Source organism: Panthera pardus, unplaced genomic scaffold (assembly GCF_024362965.1).
Source record: "Panthera pardus isolate Hobbes unplaced genomic scaffold, ASM2436296v1 HiC_scaffold_12, whole genome shotgun sequence".
NCBI lineage: Eukaryota > Metazoa > Chordata > Mammalia > Carnivora > Felidae > Panthera > Panthera pardus.
In genome coordinates this window covers 94584205-94605044 of record NW_026526677.1, presented here as the reverse complement: position 1 = coordinate 94605044, position 20840 = coordinate 94584205, and the positions used below count along the sequence as shown (strand labels likewise).

The following is a 20840-nucleotide window of genomic DNA, read 5'->3' as shown; positions in this document are numbered from 1 at the left end:
AGGCTTATGAATACCTGTCTCACCACTAGAAGTTCTTTCTTTTTCTCTTTCTTTCTTAAATAGCTGTTGTTTTTGACCAATATTGATAATCATGGTATTTTGATTCATTGGACTGATACTCTGTGTCCGATAAAGTGAAAAGCTTGTTACATGTATTTACCTCACTTAATCCTCGCAGAATCCAGTAAGTTTCTGTTATTTTTTGACTAAAGATTAAGAAGTCTGAAGCTTAGTGAGGCTAACTTTTTTCAAAGGTGACAAAATTAGGAATTGAGAGAGCCAGTATATGAAGTCTGCTTGGTCCGATCTCAGCCTGCCCTTTTAACCCACCGCTATTAATCTAAACTGTTGAAGATACTAACACGATAGGGGGATGTGGAGGTGTTTCAGAGGAAAGACGAATTTGTGCATTTTATATGGAAGTAGGAAAGCCTCTGAAAAGTTAGTATGATTTGTCCAAAGTCACGCGGTAAGTGAGCCAAGACGAAGGCTCTGGCTGGTTGACTCCACCAACCCCTTTGTTAAGTCTGTTAATAGAGGACAGGACAGTCAGTACAAAGATATTTACCGAGTACCTGTGCTGTACCCAGAACTCCTACATGTTGGAAGGACATGAGAAAAGTAGCCTACAACCTTCTTAGGAAGAGAAAACTAATGGAGTGAACAAAAGAATCTCCAATTAAGTTCCTTCTAGTTTATAAGGGCAGGGGTGGGGGAGATACCAGCTTTTCTTGGTTCCTGTTCCATGCCTTTGTTTTAGTCCATCATTTTTTCAACAGTATCAGAGAGGAAAGATACTATTGGCTTCTTCAGATGAAGAGGCCGAGTCTGAAATGAGGGGGTGGGGGTGGGGGTAGATGGATTTACACAAGGATCAGAGAGCCAGAAAGCAGCAAAGCTTAGCTTTGCATGCAGATTCAACTGCACAGTGCAAGCTCTTTCTAAGGAGTAAGAGAAGAGGGGAGGGAGTTGGAAGGTCCAGAGTGAGGAAGGTATTTGAGAAGGGGGCAGGACTTGAGCCAGACAGGTACTGGTGGGTAGAATTGGGGCAGAATTGGTGTCTTAGGGTATTGCTTGTACACCTTTCTTTGGAGTCGAAGGAACTTCCTCCGGGTAACCGAAGTGGAGGCCAGATACCCAAACCTGTGTGCTTCTTGATACAGTGAAAGCACTCTTCTATCGATGGTTGCAGACAGAAACAATCCTGGAAAGGCCTTTCAGGCTGAGCCTTATAGATAAGGCTTGACAGTCCCAGAGTGAGACTTTCTGCCAACAGATGCCTAAGAAGTATTAGCTCCCAGCATGAGTCTGGTGAGCAGGACACGGGGGACATCAATAGATTATAATTATTATTCACCTTCAGCGGGTTATCCTGTGTAGCTGCAGCGGACAAAACTCTGTCCTTTAGGAATATCCAGAGAGCAAGAATGCATAAACCAGCCCTTTGCTACCCCAGGTGTGGCCTGTGGAATGGCAACATGGGCATCACCTGAGCGTCTGTTAGAAAGGCCAACTCTTGGGCCCTCCCGTAGATGTTAGAATCTGTGGTTTAACAAGATCCTTGGGGGATTAAGGTTTGAGAAACACTGAGCTAACCGCCATCATTCTTTTTGTTATTTGTTTGTTTGGGCTCATGTTTGGGCTTCCCTTGCTACTCTGTCAAAAGGTGATGGTGATGTTCCAGAGGCTCAAGGTCATGCCTGGGGTGTTAGGCAGTTCATTGTCATGGGATTTCTAGTCTGGTGATGATTCCCAGCTCAGCCTTTCTTGCCGCGGGACCATCCACCTTTCCGGGGCTCAGCATCCTTACGTTTGGTGTGGTCATAATGAGGCCTATATAGATGATTGTTGTAGAAAGCAAATTAATGTGAGGGAAAGTGCCTTGCGGGCCGTAGATGACTTTCAAAATATTCATTACTACCCTTGTTGAATAGACTGCCTGCCTCTCGACTGAAAGAACACTTGTCTGGGGGCTTTTGCAGTACCACTGAAATCACTGCGTTTCAGTGAATGGAGAGGACAGAAAAAACCTTTTTAAGAGGCGCAGCTTAGGAGTTCAAAAACTCAGATGAGCCTCCTTTGTCATGACTGCAAGTGCTTTACTTGAGTGTTATTTTCCTTGTCTGTGAGGATCAGCCCGGCTGTCTTGGGAGTCTGGGAGAGGCTACCCTGAAGAGGCCCTCAGCCATTTTCTTGCATAGAGTCTGGTCTCCAGCGCTGCCTTCCTCCTCTCCTGTATTCCCAAGGCCGGGGCCATGAGAGCAGCTGTCATCCTTTGAAAGAGGCAAGGCTCTATTTTGAGCCAGGCGCCTGTGTTTTGATTCAGCGTCACCTCCTTGATACAGGTTGACCTAATAGGCAACACCTGGGAAATAATTGGTGGCAGCAAAGGGCACAGGATCTCCTGGGAGCATCATCTGGCGTTTGGTCCGGTTTGGGGATGGAGGGGAAATCATGCTCGCGGGGCGCCCGGCGGCTCTGTCCTCCAAACTGGCATAAATAATTGAGAGCTGGCAAGCTGACCGCACCAAAGAGTTGCATTATGTAAAGCGGCAGGCGGCAGGGTGTGTGCGCGCGCGCTTGTGCGTGTGCGCGCGTGTGTCGGCGCGCGAGAGGGGTGCGTGTCTGAGTGTGTGCGTGTGTGTGTGTGTGTGTGTGTGCGCGCGCGCGTGCGCCTGTGCGCGTGCGTGCTGGGGCCGGAGAACAGCTGTCTGTGAGGGAGTCGGGGAGAGAAAGGGAGCAAGGGCGAGGGAGAGAGGGACTTCTGTAGCCGCGCGACCACACCGACCACACCAAGTAACAGCCGCGGCGGGAGGGAGGGGGAGAAAATAAAGGGGGAGGGTCATGCTTACAACTCCAGAGCCGTGCGAGACAGCAGAGAAAGGCAGCTCCCCGAGCTTATGAGCACCCCGCCCCCACTCCCTCCCCGGTTAGAAACAGGGCTGCGGGGTGGGCATGGAGGTGAGTGCCCTCCGACGTCCTCAGGGCCCCCGCTCCCCGCCCCCGTCCCCCACTGCCCAATGCATGAATGAATGAGTTCCTCTGCACTGCACTCCACTACCGTTCCTAATGGCTTCCAGGTTAGTGCTAACTGACGCTTGTGTGTGTGTATGTGTCAGTCTATCTTTGTTTTCCTCTGGGCATTTGTTTTGGAGGGGTAGCTCTGCCCCCCCCCCCGCCCCCTCCCCCCGCCCCTCTCCATCCGGGGGTCGGGTTGGGGCCCCCCCGGGGGCTGTAAAGAGAGGACCTGTCTGTCTTGCCGTGTGCTTTTTCCAGCTGGCGCAGGCTGCTCAGAGCTGCTGAGAACACAAACCTTTCAAGACAGTAAATCCGGAGTCCATGTTGTTTGCTTCTGTTCTGTGTTGGGGGATCTGGAAGCAGCCAGCGTGACATCATCCTGCAGAGATGCCACATTCTTTTCACCCCCTAGCTTTTCCCTCCCCCCCCCCCCCCTCTCCTGCTTCATAGTAGCACAGCTTGAGCAGACCTTTGGAGCACTGAGCGGTGGGCCCTGGTGGGGTGAAAGGAGGGCTTGAGTTGGGCGGATGGGGTCCCCTTGGCCCAGCAAGACTTATTCAGGGTCCTGTAGCTTGGAGAAAGGAGGGCAGAGGGTTGAATTAGCGATGCGTCATGGAGAGCTGGCCGGAGCCTCTGGGGGAGGTGTGGACAGGCCATGTGCTCTCCAGCCACCAACTGAGCTCTGGGGTGCCCCTGGTGGGGGTGAGGTGACCAGAGCAGTGGTTAGCAAGGGGGAGGAGGCAGGCCCCCCTCCTAGATGCTGACAGATGCTGCTTCTCCCACGGGGAGAGGACCATGGGATCGATGGATCTGGCTAGCGGAAGGAAAGGACCGGAGGGGAAGTTGATAGCTCCTGTCTCAGAGAAATAAAGGGATTTGTTTATTCTTTGGCTTAGCAGGCATTTGGCTCAGAGATTTGCCATGTGTTTTCAGAAAATAGATACCCAGTGGCTGGTCCTTACTCCCCCGCACCTCCTTGCATTGTTAGTTATTTGCTTGATTTAGGCAAGTAGAGGAGTGGGGAGGAGGGCTTGAAGCTCCCTGTCTTCCTGGGGACTCAGCCAAGCTCTCAGCCAGGGCTGGAGACAGGGAACTTTGCCTCTTCACCTTGCTAAGCCAACTGTGTTCCTGTAGACCCACCCGCTTGCTCTTCTGCTTACTGCCCCACCTCTCTGCCCAGACATCCTCCAGTGGCACACCACGGGTTAAGAAGTTTAGGACCAGAGTGGAAAAAGCGGGCCTTGAAAGAAGGGATGCAGAAAGGGATGTTTTGGGGAGCTGCCCATGACAGAAGAGTGTCACCATCAAGGCCGTGGAAAGTAGTACCCCATGGGGAGAGAATGAAGGAGAGGAACTTTTATATACTACCTACAAAAAGCTTCCTCTCTTTCCTGGCCCTACATTTTTTGTCTGCAGGTGGGAGCAAGCCTGGAACCCCTTCCCTCAACTTGTGAAGTCCTCATACACGGGTGGGCGGGTTGGGGCCCCGGGGGTTGATGGAATGTGTCAAAAGAGAAGCAGGCTCCCAGAAACCACCTTTCCAGGGGGCATATATTGTTAGACCAAAGGCTGGCCAACTGTTTCTGTAAAGGGTCAGATGGTAAATACTTGAGGCTTTGTGGGCCCGTGCTGTTCTCTGTTGAAACGACTCAACTCTGCTTTGTACAGCAGAAGCAGCCACAGGCACAGACGACCTATGAACGAACACAGGTGGCTGAGTTCCCAATAAAACTTTATTTGTGGACTCTGAAATTTCCATTTCATATAATTTTCACATGTTACAAGGTACTCTTCTTTTCTCCCCTAATCATTTAAAAATGTAAAAACCGTCTCGCGGGTCATACAGAAATGGATGGTGGGCTGCATTTGACCTGTGGGTCATAGTTTGCTGACCCCGAATCAGACAGTCCTGATGGGAGAGTCCTGAGACCGCCTTAGAAAGGTGTGAAGGGAGCAGACAGCCTTCACTCTACATGCGTTTGCACACACGCACCCTTCTGTTCTTGGTTATGGACACGACAGGGCTGGATTCAGGTTTCCTAACGACCTCAGAACCTCGCGGTATTGCTTCGGCCAGTTAGGGGAAACTTCAGCTTATCTGTGAGTCAGGCTGTGAGGGTCCAAGGAACAAATGTGTGTGGACTAGGGGGAGAGAAAACATTTTCTAAGGATCTGACCTCCTCAGGTGAGAGAATCTCTAAGGGCTGTGGTTTTGCATCTGGCCTGGAGATAATTCATATAAACACATTCAGAGTTGGGATATAGCCTGAGTTGGGGCAAGAACTGGATGGATTCTTCATCATCTGACCGAACTCAGGTTTGTCAGGTTAGGGGGAAAATGGGGGTGGGGTGTTTCCTGTAGGGATATGCATATGTATGGCATACATGGAGGCACTCTCCTTAGCCTATAGGCTGTAGCCAGAAACTTCGTAAGAGAACAGTGACTAATTCCAGAGTCTCCTGATTCAGAACAGGAGTCCAAAAATACATGTTTGCATTCTGATTTCCAGAGCCCATGGGGTGGTGGCTCTGCTCTATTCTGAGCTGATCAGAGAGCACTTCTCTGTGGGATTACAATGCCTGGGCTCCAGAGTGTAAAGGGGATTGGGATGAACTGGAATGAGCCCAGCCAGTGGCTGTGGGGTCCATAGCCATGCTGTACAAGGGATGCTGGAGGGACTGGCAGGTCTGGAGGAGAAAAGACTGAGCGAGCATGCGAGCCGTGTGCAGATTGCACGTGCAAAAGGAATTAGATTATTCTATGTCTGCCGGGAGAGTAGAAATGGGACCTTTGGTAGGGAGCCACGGGAAACAGTTTGAGCTTAAAATAAAAAGAGTTGTCCAAAGGTGAAATGAACTGCACAATCAATTAATGACTTTTCTGTCACTTGAGGTATAATCTAAACAGAGATTTGGAGAGATTGTAGGAGAAATGATTTTTCACTTCTGAAAATAGGTTTGAGGAATTGGAATCATTCCAACCCAAAGAAAGGAGTATGGGAACTGAGAAAGGGTTCTAGCTAATGAACTGACCTCGAGTTCTGGAAAGCTGGAATAAGAGAAAGTGGTATTAAATGCATTTTACTAGACTTTTGTTTTAATCGTAAGGAACTTCCTGATGATCGCAGAGGGCAGTGAGAAGGATCACAAAGGGGAGCCTTGGCATTTTGTACCTCGGATATATGCTAAAGTAGGGTGAAGCCTCTTGGGTGATTTGGGTGTTTCTGTTTGCCTGCAGCCAGACATATTGGCTGACCTCTTACAGACTTCTTTGTTCTAAAATTTTCTGTAATTTTAACATAATGGTTGTTCTTCAGCCTGTTTCTGTTTGATCTCCAGCAGAAAAGGAAATCAGAACTGGATTTGAATCCATAGAAGTCTGGAAAGGATTCGCCGCACTTGGTTTTAACCATGAGCTTAGGCAGGAGTGATAGGAGAGAAGGGTGCACTGAGTGCTGTTACTTAACCGTCATTCACCTACACCCTACGTACCCCTTAGTCTACGAGACTGCTTGGCCCAGAATTTTCTTCTGACAGCATGGCAGCAGCCTCTGGTGCCTGATGTGGCATAGCCTCAATGAGAGGGAAGGCTGATGAGTCTGAATTAACAAGGACCCCAGGATCTCGTTTCTGAATCCCTCACCTAATTTAGATTGGAGTCCCTCTATGTCAGAGAAGCTGCTTCCTCTCACTAGTTCCCAGTGTATCCTTGAGACACTCTTTGTCATCCTCCTGTCACATCTTTGCGGGGACTAGGTGGCATCCACACGCCTTCTTGTTGCATAATTAATGCTGAATCTCAGAGAGGACTGGTTTGCTCCCAGGTTATACTCAGGGAAGGGGCTGAGTCAGGACTGGCTGACTCTTTGGCAGGTAGTGAAGGGAGCTGTTTTGATTGAGGCCAAGGAGCTCTTATCGCATGGTGTTAGTTCATTACATGTCTGTCTCTCCACCCCGTTGTGAGTTCCTTAGAGGTAGAGCCTGTATCCCTAATGCCTAGAGCATTACCTGGCATGGAGTGTGGTCTCCTCAGCTACTGGATTGATGGATGGGTGGATGGGTGGATGATGGATGGATGGATGGATGGATGGATGGATCCGGCACAAGTTCCTTTCAGTTTTTTGTTGTTGTTGTTGTTTTTTGGTAATGTTTATTTATTTTTGAGAGAGAGAGAGACAGACAGAGTGCAAATTGGAGAGGGGCAGAGAGAGGAGGAGACACAGAATCTGAAGCAGGCTCCAGGCTCCGAGCTGTCAGCACAGAGCCCGAGGCGGGGCTCAAACCTACGAACCGCAAGATCGTGACCTGAGCCGATGTCGGATGCTTAACCGACTGAGCCATCCAGGTGCCCTCCCCCCTTAAAAATTTTTTTTGGGGGGATAATGTTTATTTTTGAGAGAGAGAGAGACAGAGTGAAGTTCCTTTTCAGTTTTAGTAGCAACATTTCTCATGCTGAGGATGGGGGCAAAGTTAGAAGAAGCTGGAAGTTCTATTCAGTTGAACCGCGCCCTGCCTTGCTCCGGTGGTTTCTGGCCTCCCAATGGATTGGAAATCTCTTTCAAGGAAGGCTTCCTGGGATAGCTTATTAGCACCTGTCTGCTTTTACAAGGTCCCGTTCTTCTGAGTGTTGAGGCTTCTGAAATACTTAGGGTGGGATTGTACTTAGATTTGGCTGAGATTGATAGTGAGTCCAATTTAAAAGCATTAAGTCCCTACTGTGTGCCCATAATCATGTTTAGTATTGTGTATTTCATCTCTGTGTATCTACATAGAACCATGACACAAGTCACTGCCCTGTGGGGCCCTCAGGATGAATAGGTTTCTCAGGGTTGGAGGTGCATAGTAGGTGTTCAGTAAATGCTTGTTCACTGACATCAAATCAGCAGGGTTAGCTTAATTTCCACAGACCGTGAAGCTCAGAGAGAGCTGGATGGATAATGATCTCCAAGAATCATGGAGAAATAAGGACCATGGTCCTAAAAATCCCTTGAGAGCTGTCCTGGCACGTATGTGGCCACCCAGTGAGTACTCTCTCATTGGAGATCTGAAGCAGAGGCTGGATGGTGGTTGTCAGGGCCTTGCGGAGAAAACCCCTGCGCTTGGTGACAGGTTGGATTACATGACCACCAAGGCACTTTCCAAGCAACAGACTGTTATGACAGATCAGTTCAGCCAGCACTGCCCGCAAACCCAGCACGACTGTCTCCCAACGTAGATGTTTGTCCTGCAGTGAATAATCTCAGGGAAAGGAAACGGTACGAAACCAGTTAAGTTCCTTTGAGTAATTTCAGCATCTTCTGCTCCATCCTAAGTCCTTATCTTCCCAGCCCCATGGAGGGAGGAACTAGCTGAAGGCGTGCATAGCAACAACTGATATTCTCACCCTCTGTGCCATGAAGAAAGGGACAGAATTTAGAAACAGGATTCAGTTTCTTAACTAGGAATTCACTTCCTGCTTCTCTAACACTTTTTTTTTTTTTTGCTCGGTGAGCAATTATAGGAAGACCTTTATTTTAGGGGGAGGTACTGTCCAAATCGCTTTGTTTGTTTGCTTGTTTGCTTTTTAAGATTCTGCCCCTCACCCCAGTAAGGTAGGTTGTGATTCTTTGACAGACAAGGAACACAGACTCACGGAAAGATAAAATCATTTTTCTCAAGAGCACGAAGCAGCTCAGAATTTAAACTCAGACATACATACTGATGTTTAGAGAAAGTGGCCAGGCCAGCATAGAACCTGGAAGTGATGTCACCAATTTCAGTTTGCATGGATCCAGAAGTCAGAATAAGAACCAGTGGGCTGGTGTTACAACAAGGCAGATTTAGGGCAGGCTTAAGAAAGAAATGTCTAACAGAGTGGCCGAACAGTGGATTGAATGGCTTTAAAAAGAGCTCATTCCTTTATTCATGCAGTGCATCTGTGGTCCCAGATTTGTGCCAGTCATTGTGTTAGAGGCACTGGCGACCCACACAAGTAGACAAGGCCCTGTCCCCCACGGAGCGTTCACTCTATTGATAGGAAACTCAGCAAAACAACGACAAAGGCAATTTCAGCTCCTACTAAATGCCATCAAGGGGGAAAGGCAGGCCATGATCATGATTGCCTGGGAGACAAGGGAGGGCACTTTAGACCCAGTGGTCCTTCAAGACCAGCTGCTCTAGGGAGGTAGCCTTTGAACTTTGAAGGTTGAAAAGGAACCAGAATTCAAAACTCAAAAGAGTTCCCAGACAGAAGGGAAATATACTGGGGCAGGTGGTAGACTTGGTGTGTTCGAGGAACAGAAGGGTCCAGGGAGGCCAGAAGAGAGTGAGGGGCAGAGTGGCATAAGAGGACATTGAAGAAAACAGTTCCCCGATTTTGGATTCTGGGAGTAGTGTCGCCAGCCATTAAGTACATGTCTTAGGGGATATGACCCTCTCCCTCCAGAAGGTTAAGACGAGGACACAGGATGGGTTTGGTCTGAGAGCCTTTTGGGTGAAGCAATTCGTGTCTGCCTTCTGACAGCTTTTGTAGCATCGTCAGAGTTTTCAAAGGTTATTATCATTCCTTCCTCTTCAAAGTGTCCATAGAGATAACCGGAGCTCTGGCAGGACCCAAACAAACTTATTTTGTTTTTGTAGGAAGGGGGAAAAGTGGGTCAGGCTGTTTTGGCATTTCAGGCATGGAGTCCTGGTTCTATTGCAGGCCTTGGTCTCCATGGAAATGAAAAATAGTGTTTGTCATGCCTGTGCCTGGATTGAATTCCAAACTCTGGCTGAACAGAAGCTGCAGGAGAGCCAGGGAGTGGGGGAGTAGGATGGATGGAGGCTCCAGCCATTGTGATCAGGGCTCTCTCTCCACGCATCACCTCCCTGGACCGAGAACACCAGTAGAAGGGTAATTGAAGGTCTGCTTTTCTCTGCTTGGCCAAAGACTTTCCATGAACCTGGCCCTTATATTAATAGGTCAATTAATAAATTCATCAACAACTGAAGTCCCTGCTGGGACTTTCCCCCACAACAAGTAGTTCCCTCGAGGCTTAAGTAGGTTTCTAATGAGATACATCTAGGTATTAAATGTTTTGCAAATGTTTCTGAATGGGTTCTGCTATCTTTATTTCCTTAGTAAAATTTACCCCCCCCCCAAAAAAAAACCCCACATTTTTTTTTTTTTAACTTTCCGTAGTTACTTGAGCAAGATAGGAATGGAAGATTGGGTAAGTGAAGCTTGTTGGCTATAGGAAGTGACCTGAATTATCTATACAATATCTACAGAGATGAGGACTCATGAGAGGCAGAGGGCAGGGCCTGGGCCAGTGTGTGGATAACCAGTGGCCAGTTAGTGAGTCTGGAGAATTGTCGGTCTTCCATTTGTCAGTTTTCTCTGCCTGTGATCTGATGTGGCAATAGCCTGTAGTTCTACCTTCTGGGTTCTGAATTTCAAACAGAACCTGTCCCTGAACACCCTGGATACTTCACCTAAAGGCCCAACCTGGAAAGCCCTCAGGGAATTTCAGCAGGTTACCCAAACAGAGGACAGGGAACGAGATGTTCATCTTTGTCAAAATCTTGCTCTTGAAGCAGTTGAGGGAGGCCCATTCTGGTTCGGGCTCTGCTGCTGGCATTTTGTGAACTGTGATAGGGAGAAAGGCAGTGTCCTGGGAGCCCTCTCCTTTCCTGCCCCTTGCTGAAATGCAGCGTGCTGCCACAACCAGCCAAAGCATGGCATGCTGGGCCAGGCCGAGACTCCACTGTAGCAGAAGTTGGGAAGAGAACCTCTGCACCATCAAAAACAACAACAACAATGACAACCCTCCCCCCCCCCCCCCCAAACCCACAAAAAACAACAACAGCAACAGCAAAAAAGCTTCTGTCTCCTAGGTGCTGCCTGGCCTTTGTTTTCAACCAGGTAATCACTGTTGGACACAAAAGGCAACAGTTGGCTTTCTTCCGTAAAGAAGGAACAGACCTAATGGTAGAGTTGTCGCCAGGTTTAGATTCCAAGTAATAGGTCCACAGAGGGTGGGTTTCATACACGGTCACAGGGAGCTCCTCTTAAGAGAAACCGTAGTACATTTCTCATTCTTTGAAACTTCCTCTCCATCCAGTATCTTAAAAAGTGGAAGGGTTGGGGAGACACTGACACTTGCACTGTTGAGCCCCCTGTGCTGAGCTTTGGGATGTCCAGCTCCCTTTTATCCCCCTGGTGGGCAGTCGTGGCACCTCTCTGGGCCTGTGCTTCCCATCCGTCAGTGAGAGGACCGGACAGGGTGAGACTTTCCACCTCTTGCTCTGCACCCGTCATCTCTTGGGGACCCGAGGCTGGCTTTATCTTTGTGGGTACAGGGGACCAAGGTCGGCAAGTCCGGAACATCATAACAAGGAGTGAAGCAGGCCTGGGGCCTGGGAAGATTTTTTTTTTTTTTTTTTTCTCAATGACTTGGTGTTTTGCTCTCTTAAGGAGGAGGATCCAAGGGGAATTGAGGTCTCCACTGGGATTTGTGATTCTGGTCATAGTCCCCTGTCTATAAAGTCCCTGTTGGACCCCGCCCTTCCCATCTAGTATGCTGTGGTTTTAAGAGGGTACAGAGACATTGTCAAGTGGCAAGCTGGAGTATAGAGAGGAATTGGGGAAAAAAGCCAGCTTCAGGGAGCCCTACTAAACTGAATGAGGAAACCGGTTTAGGTGGAGAGACCTCACAGAGGCGTTTGCAGGCAGCGTGTAAATTTCAGGCAAATGCTACCCAAATATACCTGTGGGCTTTGTGCTATGGGGAGATTCAAAGTGGAGCCGGCTAATTCACATGGATGTTTGCAGTGCTGATAGAAGGAACTGAGGAGAGTGACTGACAAAACCTCACGATTGGCATGGCGATGGGAGGCACAGAATTGGAGGACAGAATGGTCGTCTGCTAGGAATTAGGGACTGCCAGAGATCAGAATCTGTTTTAACTAGATGCTGCTAAAGGCAGGGGGGGATTCGATGCCTGTCATATGGTTGTGGGCATGGACTCTAATGATAATCGTCAGGCTCCCACACCAAACGAAGGCGACACAATCCCATTGAGCGCCGAGTCGTGGCCTTACTGCGAGAACGACATCTCTGAGCCGACTCCTCATCAGCTCACGATTCTCCATTGCCAGTTTCTATGACAGACTCAACTCATTTTCTGTTCCAACGAGTTGGTGACATGGGAGACTCTGAATGGGCGGTTCGCTTAAGGAGTCATCTGTCATCTGGGACAGATCAGTCACTTACCCTTTGACGAATCCTTGGGAGTCCTCTCAAATTTTAGAGCGCAATGTCTACTATGGTGCTTGTTCAGGATGCAGATTCCTAACACCATCTCCTGGAAATTGTCATTTATTGCGTGGGGGTGGGATTGGGATTCTGCACTTCAAGGATCCTGCACATCCAGGTGGATGTGGTCCCCAGAAGTCCTGCTTGGGAGCATTTGAAGCATGTCCATATAATCCTCTGAGGAAAGAGGGCAAGGGTATTTATTCCACATTTTACAAAGAGGAACAAAAGCCTTCTTCTTCTTTTTTTAAAATGTTTATTTATTTTGAGAGAGAGCATGAGTGGGGGAGGGGCAGAGAGACCGAGGTGGCGAGATTGAGAGAGAGAGAGAGAGAGAGAATCCCAAGCAGCCTCCAGACTCAGCCCAGAACCTGACGGGGGCTCCATCTCATGACTGAGAGATCACAACCTGAGCCGGATTTCGAGAGTCAGACGCTTACTGATGGAGCCCCCCAGGCGCCCCAGAACAACAGTTTTCTGAACAATAATAGAAGCTCCATAGTATTTATTGAGCATTTGTTATGTATCAGGCCCTGCACTAAATATTTCACTCACGTTATTTCATTCGACATAGCAGTCCTATGAGATACGCATTAACACCTCTCATTTGTCTAAGCAGAAAAATGAGACTCAGAGACCGATGTCACCCAGCAAGTGGCAGAGCTGGGACTCAAGCCTGAGCCTGCTGACACAACTCTACAGGCCGGCAATTAATCCTGACATAACGGCCCAAGCAGGCCCTCAGCAAACAGATGTTTCATTTGAAACTGGCTTTCTGAATTTCTAATTAAATGTTCTTCCTGTTAGTTTGGGGGTGCCCTGGAATATATCAGGGAGTCAGAAAAATTACCAATGTCCTGGCACCGAAACTATCATGGCCGAACCATTTGATCAGACAGGTCATGGCGGGGCTGGGCTTGGGGGAAGGGATGATGTGAAACAGGAAGTGTCCAGGTGTCCGGAGGGTGAGTGGGAATCTGGGAATGAGCCAGGCCAGTGGAACGTGTTAGCGTGTAGGAAAGGGGCTGCTGCCATCCCAGCAGCTTAGGTGGTGTTCCTCATTCAGGTTCACTTGTTTGCCTTCCGTGTAATCATTTCTGCCACAGAGATTACAAGACACATGCCTGTCGCTCCGCACCCAGGAGCGACATGAGGTATTAGACTTAAGGAAGCACTCACTGTTTGTTAGCAGGGTAACCAGGAGAGGAATGAAAAAGTGTTGTTGGAGATCTTTAAAAAGGGAGAGATGAGGGGCGCCTGGGTGGCTCAGTCGGTTAAGCGTCCGACTTCAGCTCAGGTCACGATCTCGTGGTCCGTGAGTTCGAGCCCCGCGTCGGGCTCTGGGCTGACGGCTCAGAGCCTGGAGCCTGTTTCCGATTCTGTGTCTCCCTCTCTCTCTGCCCCTCCCCCGTTCATGCTCTGTCTCTCTCTGTCCCAAAAATAAATAAACGTTAAAAAAAAAAAAAAAAAAAAAAGGGGAGAGATGGGAAGTGAGTGAATGAGGTCTGCCCCCCCCCCCTGCCTGCAGTGAGTGGGTTAAAAGTGGCTGGTGGGGGTCTCAGCGGACCTATTACTGGGGAGAGTTGATAGTCTGAGGAGTCTCATGTGCGTCAGCTTAAGCATGTTACGCTTCAGTAACACAGTTTCTTGCAATGCTCTGTGTATCCCCAGCTGTTCTAGGTCTCCACACCTTTGTTTATACAGGGTTTTTGTTTTGTTTTGTTTTGCTTGGGCACATTCTCTTCCCTCCTACTGCCATGCCTTCACCTGGCTGACTCTGACACGTTATTTAGGACCCAGCTCACGTCTCAAGTGCTGAATTCTCAAGGAAGCAGTCTGTGTAAGATTCCTGGACTCTTCCCTGTCTTGCCACTCATTGCTTATGTTGGAAGGAGCAGAACACGTGTCTGGCTCTTCCCGACTATAATAATGTCCCAAGCACAGGGATCCTTTGTCACTCACCATTATGGACTTGAACACCGCATGCTCGGTGTGTGTGTGTGTGTGTGTTTGTGTGTGTGTGTGTGTGTGTGGGTGTGTGTGTGTATGGAGCAGAAGATCCAGGTCTGAAAGCGTATCACTCTGGCAGCCATGCAGCCTCCGTGTTTCTTAGATTTCTTATGTGTGGCTATGTGCAAAGTTCTGGAAGGGAGGTCATGGTCCAGTAGCTCCTACAATACCAGTCTTCCTTTCCTTTAGGTAGTAAATCCAAGGTCGCTTTTAGCTTTAAATCTCCAAGGTTTTGAAATAGAAAGTAATACTATTATTAATAATGGTGGCAGGATTGGATTAATGGTCCATTGTAGAGTTCGCTGGAAAGACAACAATAGTGTAGGGTTATGAGATGCAGAGGAATTGGGTTTTATTTGCTCAGCAGGACATCCAAATCTATAGGATAAGGGGATACCTTTGAAGAGTGTTAGGTATGCATGTAGCAAATCAAATAGTGATTGTGGTGAGTTAGAATCCCAGCTGTCTTCTTGTATAGTGAAGGATTAGAGTGGAATGGGGAATGGAGTAGGGAGTAGTTGGGCTTAGTCTTGAGGGGTCAATGTTGGGAGGGCGCCTGGAGGGGGAAATGGTATTTTCAGCATGAGAGAGACTGAAAAGATAGGGAAAGGCAAGAACGTGGCACAAGGATCTCTAAGGAGTCCTGGATGGCTGAGGCAGAGGGTCCCCTGGGAAGAGTTGCAAAGATGGAGCTTTCAGAGGTAGCTTGAAGTACGATCATTGAGGAGCTTCTCTGCCATAGTTTGGAGTTCAGATTTCATTCTAAGGAGGTTGGGCACCATAGAGGACTTCAAGCAAGGGAGAAGATGGTCAAAATGGCAAAATCACTTTTTTTAGAAAGTTCATTGTAACAGCAAAATAGGGAATGGATTGAAAACTGCAGGCAGGAAGCTGATTCCTTCTTTCTTTCCATCCACCCAGCCACCCCATCCATCCTTCTATCTATTCACCCAGCAAATATTACCGAATGCTTGGTTCCAAGAATAGGCTCTATCATCAGATAGGCCTGCATGTCAAATCCTCTCTTGCCACTTACCTGTCTGTGTGACTTTGGGCAAATTATTAAATCTGTCAGTAATTGAGTTTTATCACCTGAAAAGAGGACGAATGATAATCTCCATCAACACTTCATAGGTTGGCTGGGAAATAAAATAAACTAGTGCTTCATCAGTGCTTGGTACCATGCCAGGAACTCATAAACATTCATAAACTTTTAGCTATTTCTGTTAAGTTTATTTATTTTAAGAGAGAAAGACAGCAGAAGTCTGGGAGGGGCAGAGAGAGAGGGAGAAAGAGAGAGAACCCCAAGCAGGCTCTGCACTGTCATCAGGGAGCCTGGTGTGGGGCTCGAACTCAGGAACTTTGAGATCATGACCTGGGCCGAAATCAAGAGCCAGATGCTTACCCAACTGAGCCACCCAGGCGCCCCAACTTTTAGCTATTTTTATTAACAGGTTGGAGGTACCTGTTTGGGAGGTGTCATGATCCTGGGGATTGTTAAAGCCACGGAGATTGTGAAAACCTTTACTAGGTTGTTACATAATTCAGCAGACATCCCCGGAGCACACACTACTTATAAGGTGTCACATGAAACAACGTGGGAGGTGCAGAGGTGGGTGCCCCCAAGAGTGTGTGTACCAGGCAGAATATATTAAATGCTCTAGTCAGTTCATTAGTGGGGATTTTATTTTATTTTTTAAATTTTTTTAATGTTTATTTTTGAGAGAAAGAGAGAGAGAGAGAGAGAGAGCACATGAGCAGGGGAGGGGCAAAGAGAGAGGAAGACCCAGAAACCGAAGCAGGCTTCAGGCTCTGAGCTGTCAGCACAGAGCCCGGCGCGGGGCTCGAACTCACGAACCGTGAGATCGTGACCTGAACTGAAGTTGGACGCTTAACCGACTGAGCCATCCAGGTGTCTCAGTGGTGGAGATTTTAAAAAGATTTGTGGGGAAGGTGAGGTTTGAGATGGCTCTTAAAAGCTGAATAGGACTCCAGTAGGTAGATAGATACAGGGCGGGAAGAGCCCTTCACGTGCAAGTAGTGGTAGGTATGGAAGCCTGGAGACAGGAGGAAGCGAGTGCGTATTAACACCAGTGGAAGATACATGGGACTAAGATACGGAAACCCTCAAAGACTGTATAAGGAGAGATAAAGTATTGGAATACAGGCAAGTGTCAACATCATTTTCGGTAGAGAACTTTGACTTCCATTCTGAGGATTTGAGACTTTAAGATGCATGCCTGTGGCGGGGGGGGGGGGGGGGTGGGCAGAAAGATCGTATCAGGCTTGTACTTAGAAAGATTGATGACAAGGGCACCTGGGTGACTCAGTTGGTTAAGTGTCCGACTTTGGCTCGGGTCATGATCTCCCTTGTTGGGCTCTGTGCTGACAGCTTGAACCTGGAGCCTGCTTCAGATTCTGTCTCTCCCTCTCTTTCTGCCCTTGCCCTGCTTGCACTCTGTCCCTGTCTCTTTTTCTCAAAAATAAATAATTTAAATTAGTTAATTAATTAAAAAAAATAGATCGAATGACAGAGATGGGAATGAGTACGAGACAGGGAAAGGAGATGAAAGAGACCACTTATTTTATTTTATTATTTATTTTTATTTTTATTTTTTTATTATTATTTTTTTTTTATTTTTTAATATATGAAATTTACTGTCAAATTGGTTTCCATACAACACCCAGTGCTCATCCCAAAAGGTGCCCTCCTCAATACCCATCACTCACCCGAAAGAGACCACTTAAACGACTCGTGGAAGCATCTAGGCAAGAGACCCCGGGTGGGGGAGGGGAGGGAAGGAAGGATGGGTTAAGAAGCTTTCCGCAGATAGAATCGATGTGAGCCGGTGACTCACTTTTTGCGGAGTGACACAGAAGACGTGGATTTGCAGGCTGGGAGACGAGGAATGGTAATGCCGCTGACGAGGGGTGGTAGTGGGAGGAGTTTCGGGAGGAAGGATGGTGAGCTCGGTTCTCAGTCTGAACTGAGACCTCTCTTCGGAGGGGTTGTCCACTCGGCCGCAGACTGTTGAGCTGAAGGGAGCAAGTGCGATCGGAGCCAGAAACAGGCAGGGGAGTGAGTCTTCTGCTGCGAGGTACAGTTGAAGTTATGCAGGCGATGGTTCGGGCCGTGGGGAAGGACCAGACTTCAGGCGGAGTCAGCAAGAGAGAAACCAGCGTTTGAGGCCAGAAGAGGAATAGAAAGAGTTGTGTGGCATCACGGAGCGGAGAAGAGCGCTTCAGGAACAACACGGATCATCAGTGGCCTTCAAAGCACAGAGACTGACACGACAAATGACAGGATAAGCTTACAGATGTGTTGAAAGTAGGAATTTAGGTATCCATTGGGTGGCACGTGTCAGTCAGGTCAGCTGATATGGGGCCACTCAGTGGTTGAGGGAATCTCATGGGCATTTTGATCACTGAGTGGGAGATTCATGTGGTTTTGGGTAGTTGGAGCGAGTTTCCTCCAGGTTAGAATTTTGTGCCCAGCCCTTGCTGAATGAAGCCCTCCTCAACAGCCTGTTACCAGTGGGGATGGAGAGTTTGGAGAAGGATAAGGAGACCTGCTTTCCATTCTGCACCCGGACTCGCCATGTGTCAAGATGTCCCTGACTGAAGGGAAAGACAGGAGCCTAGCTGTTGTGACCGAGATGGATGTGTGCTAGGCATCGTCCACACTCTGGTATGTCTGTGAGCAAACTAGTTGAGGTTAGGGGTAGAGTTCCCGACCGTTCTTCCAGCAAAGTAATCCTAGAAGACAGTTTAATCCTTGGAGTACTTGGCTGTGGGTTGAAGTTGGCCTGAGTGAGAGGCAGCTACCCCAGAACGATGAGCACCCGAGTTTACCCTTCAGGAGCTTTCGGAGGCTTCCCCCCAGGGACCATGTCCCGAGAATCTCCTCACCACCATTCCAAGACTCTGCTTTTCCAAGTGAAGAAAAGGAACATAATTTCCCCTCTCCTCGGTGTGCAGTAGTGAATGAGTGGCGGGGGGGGGGGGGGGGAGTGAGAACTTGAAGAAATACTTCTTTTTTAAATTTATCTTAGAATGAGAGAGGGAGAGGGGCAGAGGGAAAAAGAGAGAATCTTAAGCAGGCTCCACACTGAGCCTGCAGCCTGATGTGGGGCTTGAGCCCATGACCCTGGGATCATGACCTGAGCCAAAATCAAGAGTCAGACGCTCAACCGACTGAGCCATCCAGGTGCCCAAGAGCTTCTTTTTCAAAAGCACAGTTATTAGTTTTGTAAGCAATATCTATCTGAATTCTGTTTTAGGGGGAAGCAAAACATTGGGTCTTAACGTGTCTCCATACGTCCTCTGGTCACCTTTGTCTTCCTTTTCTCTGTCTGGCCTCCTTTTTGTCTTCTCTCCATCAGTTTCCTTCAAAAGTTAGAGCATTGCACTCACCCCCTGCCGCCCTCCTTCCCCACTTGCCGGTTTGGGCTTTGGGCTTCCTTCCTTCTCTGCTGAGGATCCCCAGGTGCAAGGTTCTGCTGAGAGGGGCATGGTTTTCATTGCAAATGGGTCCGATGGGACATCTGAGGTCACAGCTGGATCTTCATGCAAATGACAGTGTTCCCTATCCTGCGTGCCACTCACTTAGGGAAGGCTGGGATGGAGGGGCCCTCACAGCCTCAGATCTGGGCTGTCCCTGAAGCCTGACCCTGCTCTCTGACCGGAGTGGGTGAGGGGGCCCTCGGCTTCTCATCCCCCTACCCTTGTGCTTCTTTCTTTGCCTTTGCAGTTTCGTCCATGCTTCCCTTCCCATTCCCCCTGTCTCTTTCCCACTTAACCATGTCCTTTTCCATGTTTGTCCTTCTATTCTCTCAGGGCAAAGCAAACACTTGTTAGAACTTAACTTCATTTCCCCTCCCCTCTTTCTTTACGCCCATCCTGTTCCATCAAGAGCACACGCTAAGTGTCCAATAGTAAATAATTACAGCCTGTAAGCCTTGGCGTGAGCGGATTTGGTACTGTGGGATGTATACGGTGCCTGTTGGAAACGAATTTGGGTGGAGGGGGCTATGGAATGTGAGAACTTCTGCTGTGTTCATCTTTCCCCTGGGCAGGGGAAGCAGAGAGTAACATGGCTTACAAGGAAATACTATGCTGTGCTTGAGTTGCAAGTCGGAAGACCTTAAAAATAGGGATTATGGCACTTGCCGTTAGGAATGCCTTAAGAAATAATGCCTCAGTGAAATAATATGCATGTGACTGCTTTGAAAGTAGGATTATTCTTAACTATTTTTATGGGCACATATCTGCAAAACAAAATGTCGGAACTAGTTATGCAGTGTGCATAAAAGGAGCTCGTGGTATTGGATGACCTGTAATGAGCCTTTCAGCTCTTAAATTCTGTTTTCCCTACACAGTTCTTGGCATGTAATAGGGGCTCGAACGATATTTGGATGGATGGACAGACAGATGGTCGGATGGATGGATGAATATCTAAATGTCTAACTGCCCTACTTGCCCCTTCTATGTCATTTCACATTGTTTCCATTTCACATCGGCACCACCGCCCCCTCCTGGCCAGCAGCAGTATTACGGTGCAGTGAGATCATAGCTGGGCCCTTTTCTCCCTGTTTCTCCCCAGCCCCTGACCCTGGCTCCCTGAGCTGGCTCCTTGGGACCCGTCTTTGGCCTTCAATCACTGACTGCCTGTCTTTCCTCCTCCTCCCCCCTTTCCACCCCACTCCCTCTCTCCATCTGCCCCTGCAGCACTGCCAGTAACTCAAACCGCAGCACGCCGGCCTGCTCCCCCATCCTCCGGAAACGGTCTCGCTCGCCAACCCCGCAGAGCCCGGACGGAGACACCATGGTGGAGAAGGGCTCAGACCACTCCTCGGACAAGTCCCCGTCCACGCCGGAGCAGGGCGTCCAGCGCAGCTGCTCCTCGCAGTCCGGCCGGAGTGGTGGCAAAAATTCCAAGGTGAGTCGCGCGCTGCCGGGACTCTCTACTTGCTCGTCAGCTGGCTGCGGGGAAGCCAGTGTTGGGGGTCAGCGAGGTAGACAACCCCTTCCTCGAGGGCCCTTGTGTCAGTGAGGCGAGGGTAGGACAGGCGGGGGAGACCCTAGTTTATCTTCTCAGCGGAACACTCAGAGTGCCCCAAGCGCTAGTTAAATGGTTCCACGGTGACTGTTGTCTCCCTTTGGGGTAGGGAGCCTCACGTGCCTTGAGATTTGGAGAAAGGGTGCTCTGGGGACCAGGAGGGGGTCATCCGTTTAGTCCTGCTTCCTTTTTTCAAATTCGGGGTAGAGGGGAGCATTATCTGGGAGGAGCGTAGTGCCGGGAAGAGAGAGTCCTCAGGGAAGAGAGGGGTTTTTAACCTCCGCCCTGGCTATCACTCTGCCTCACCTTTGGTAATAACCCACTTGGTACTCATTGGGCCAGGAGGACGGTGACAGGGCCTCTCCATCCCCTGCAAGTGTCAGTGCCACCTGCCGAGGGCCTGGGCCTTTGCCTAAGGAAAGGCATAAAATGAGCCCCAGGGGGGCCCAGACTACTTATGGGTCCCCAGAGATTTTC

At 48.9% G+C, this 20840-nt stretch overlaps 1 protein-coding gene across 16 annotated transcripts in view; it reads left to right on the top strand.

Annotated features, from left to right (window-relative positions):
- Window positions 1–20840, top strand: part of GRAMD1B (GRAM domain containing 1B) — a 242468-nt gene that overhangs the window by 175408 nt on the left and 46220 nt on the right. For 13 of the 16 annotated variants that reach the window (XM_053900339.1, XM_053900332.1, XM_053900331.1 and 10 more), the window contains one exon: window positions 20033–20243. In XM_053900339.1, the coding sequence (XP_053756314.1) occupies window positions 20033–20243 (211 nt within the window). The other 3 variants (XM_053900345.1, XM_053900344.1, XM_053900342.1) reach the window with 3 other exon arrangements.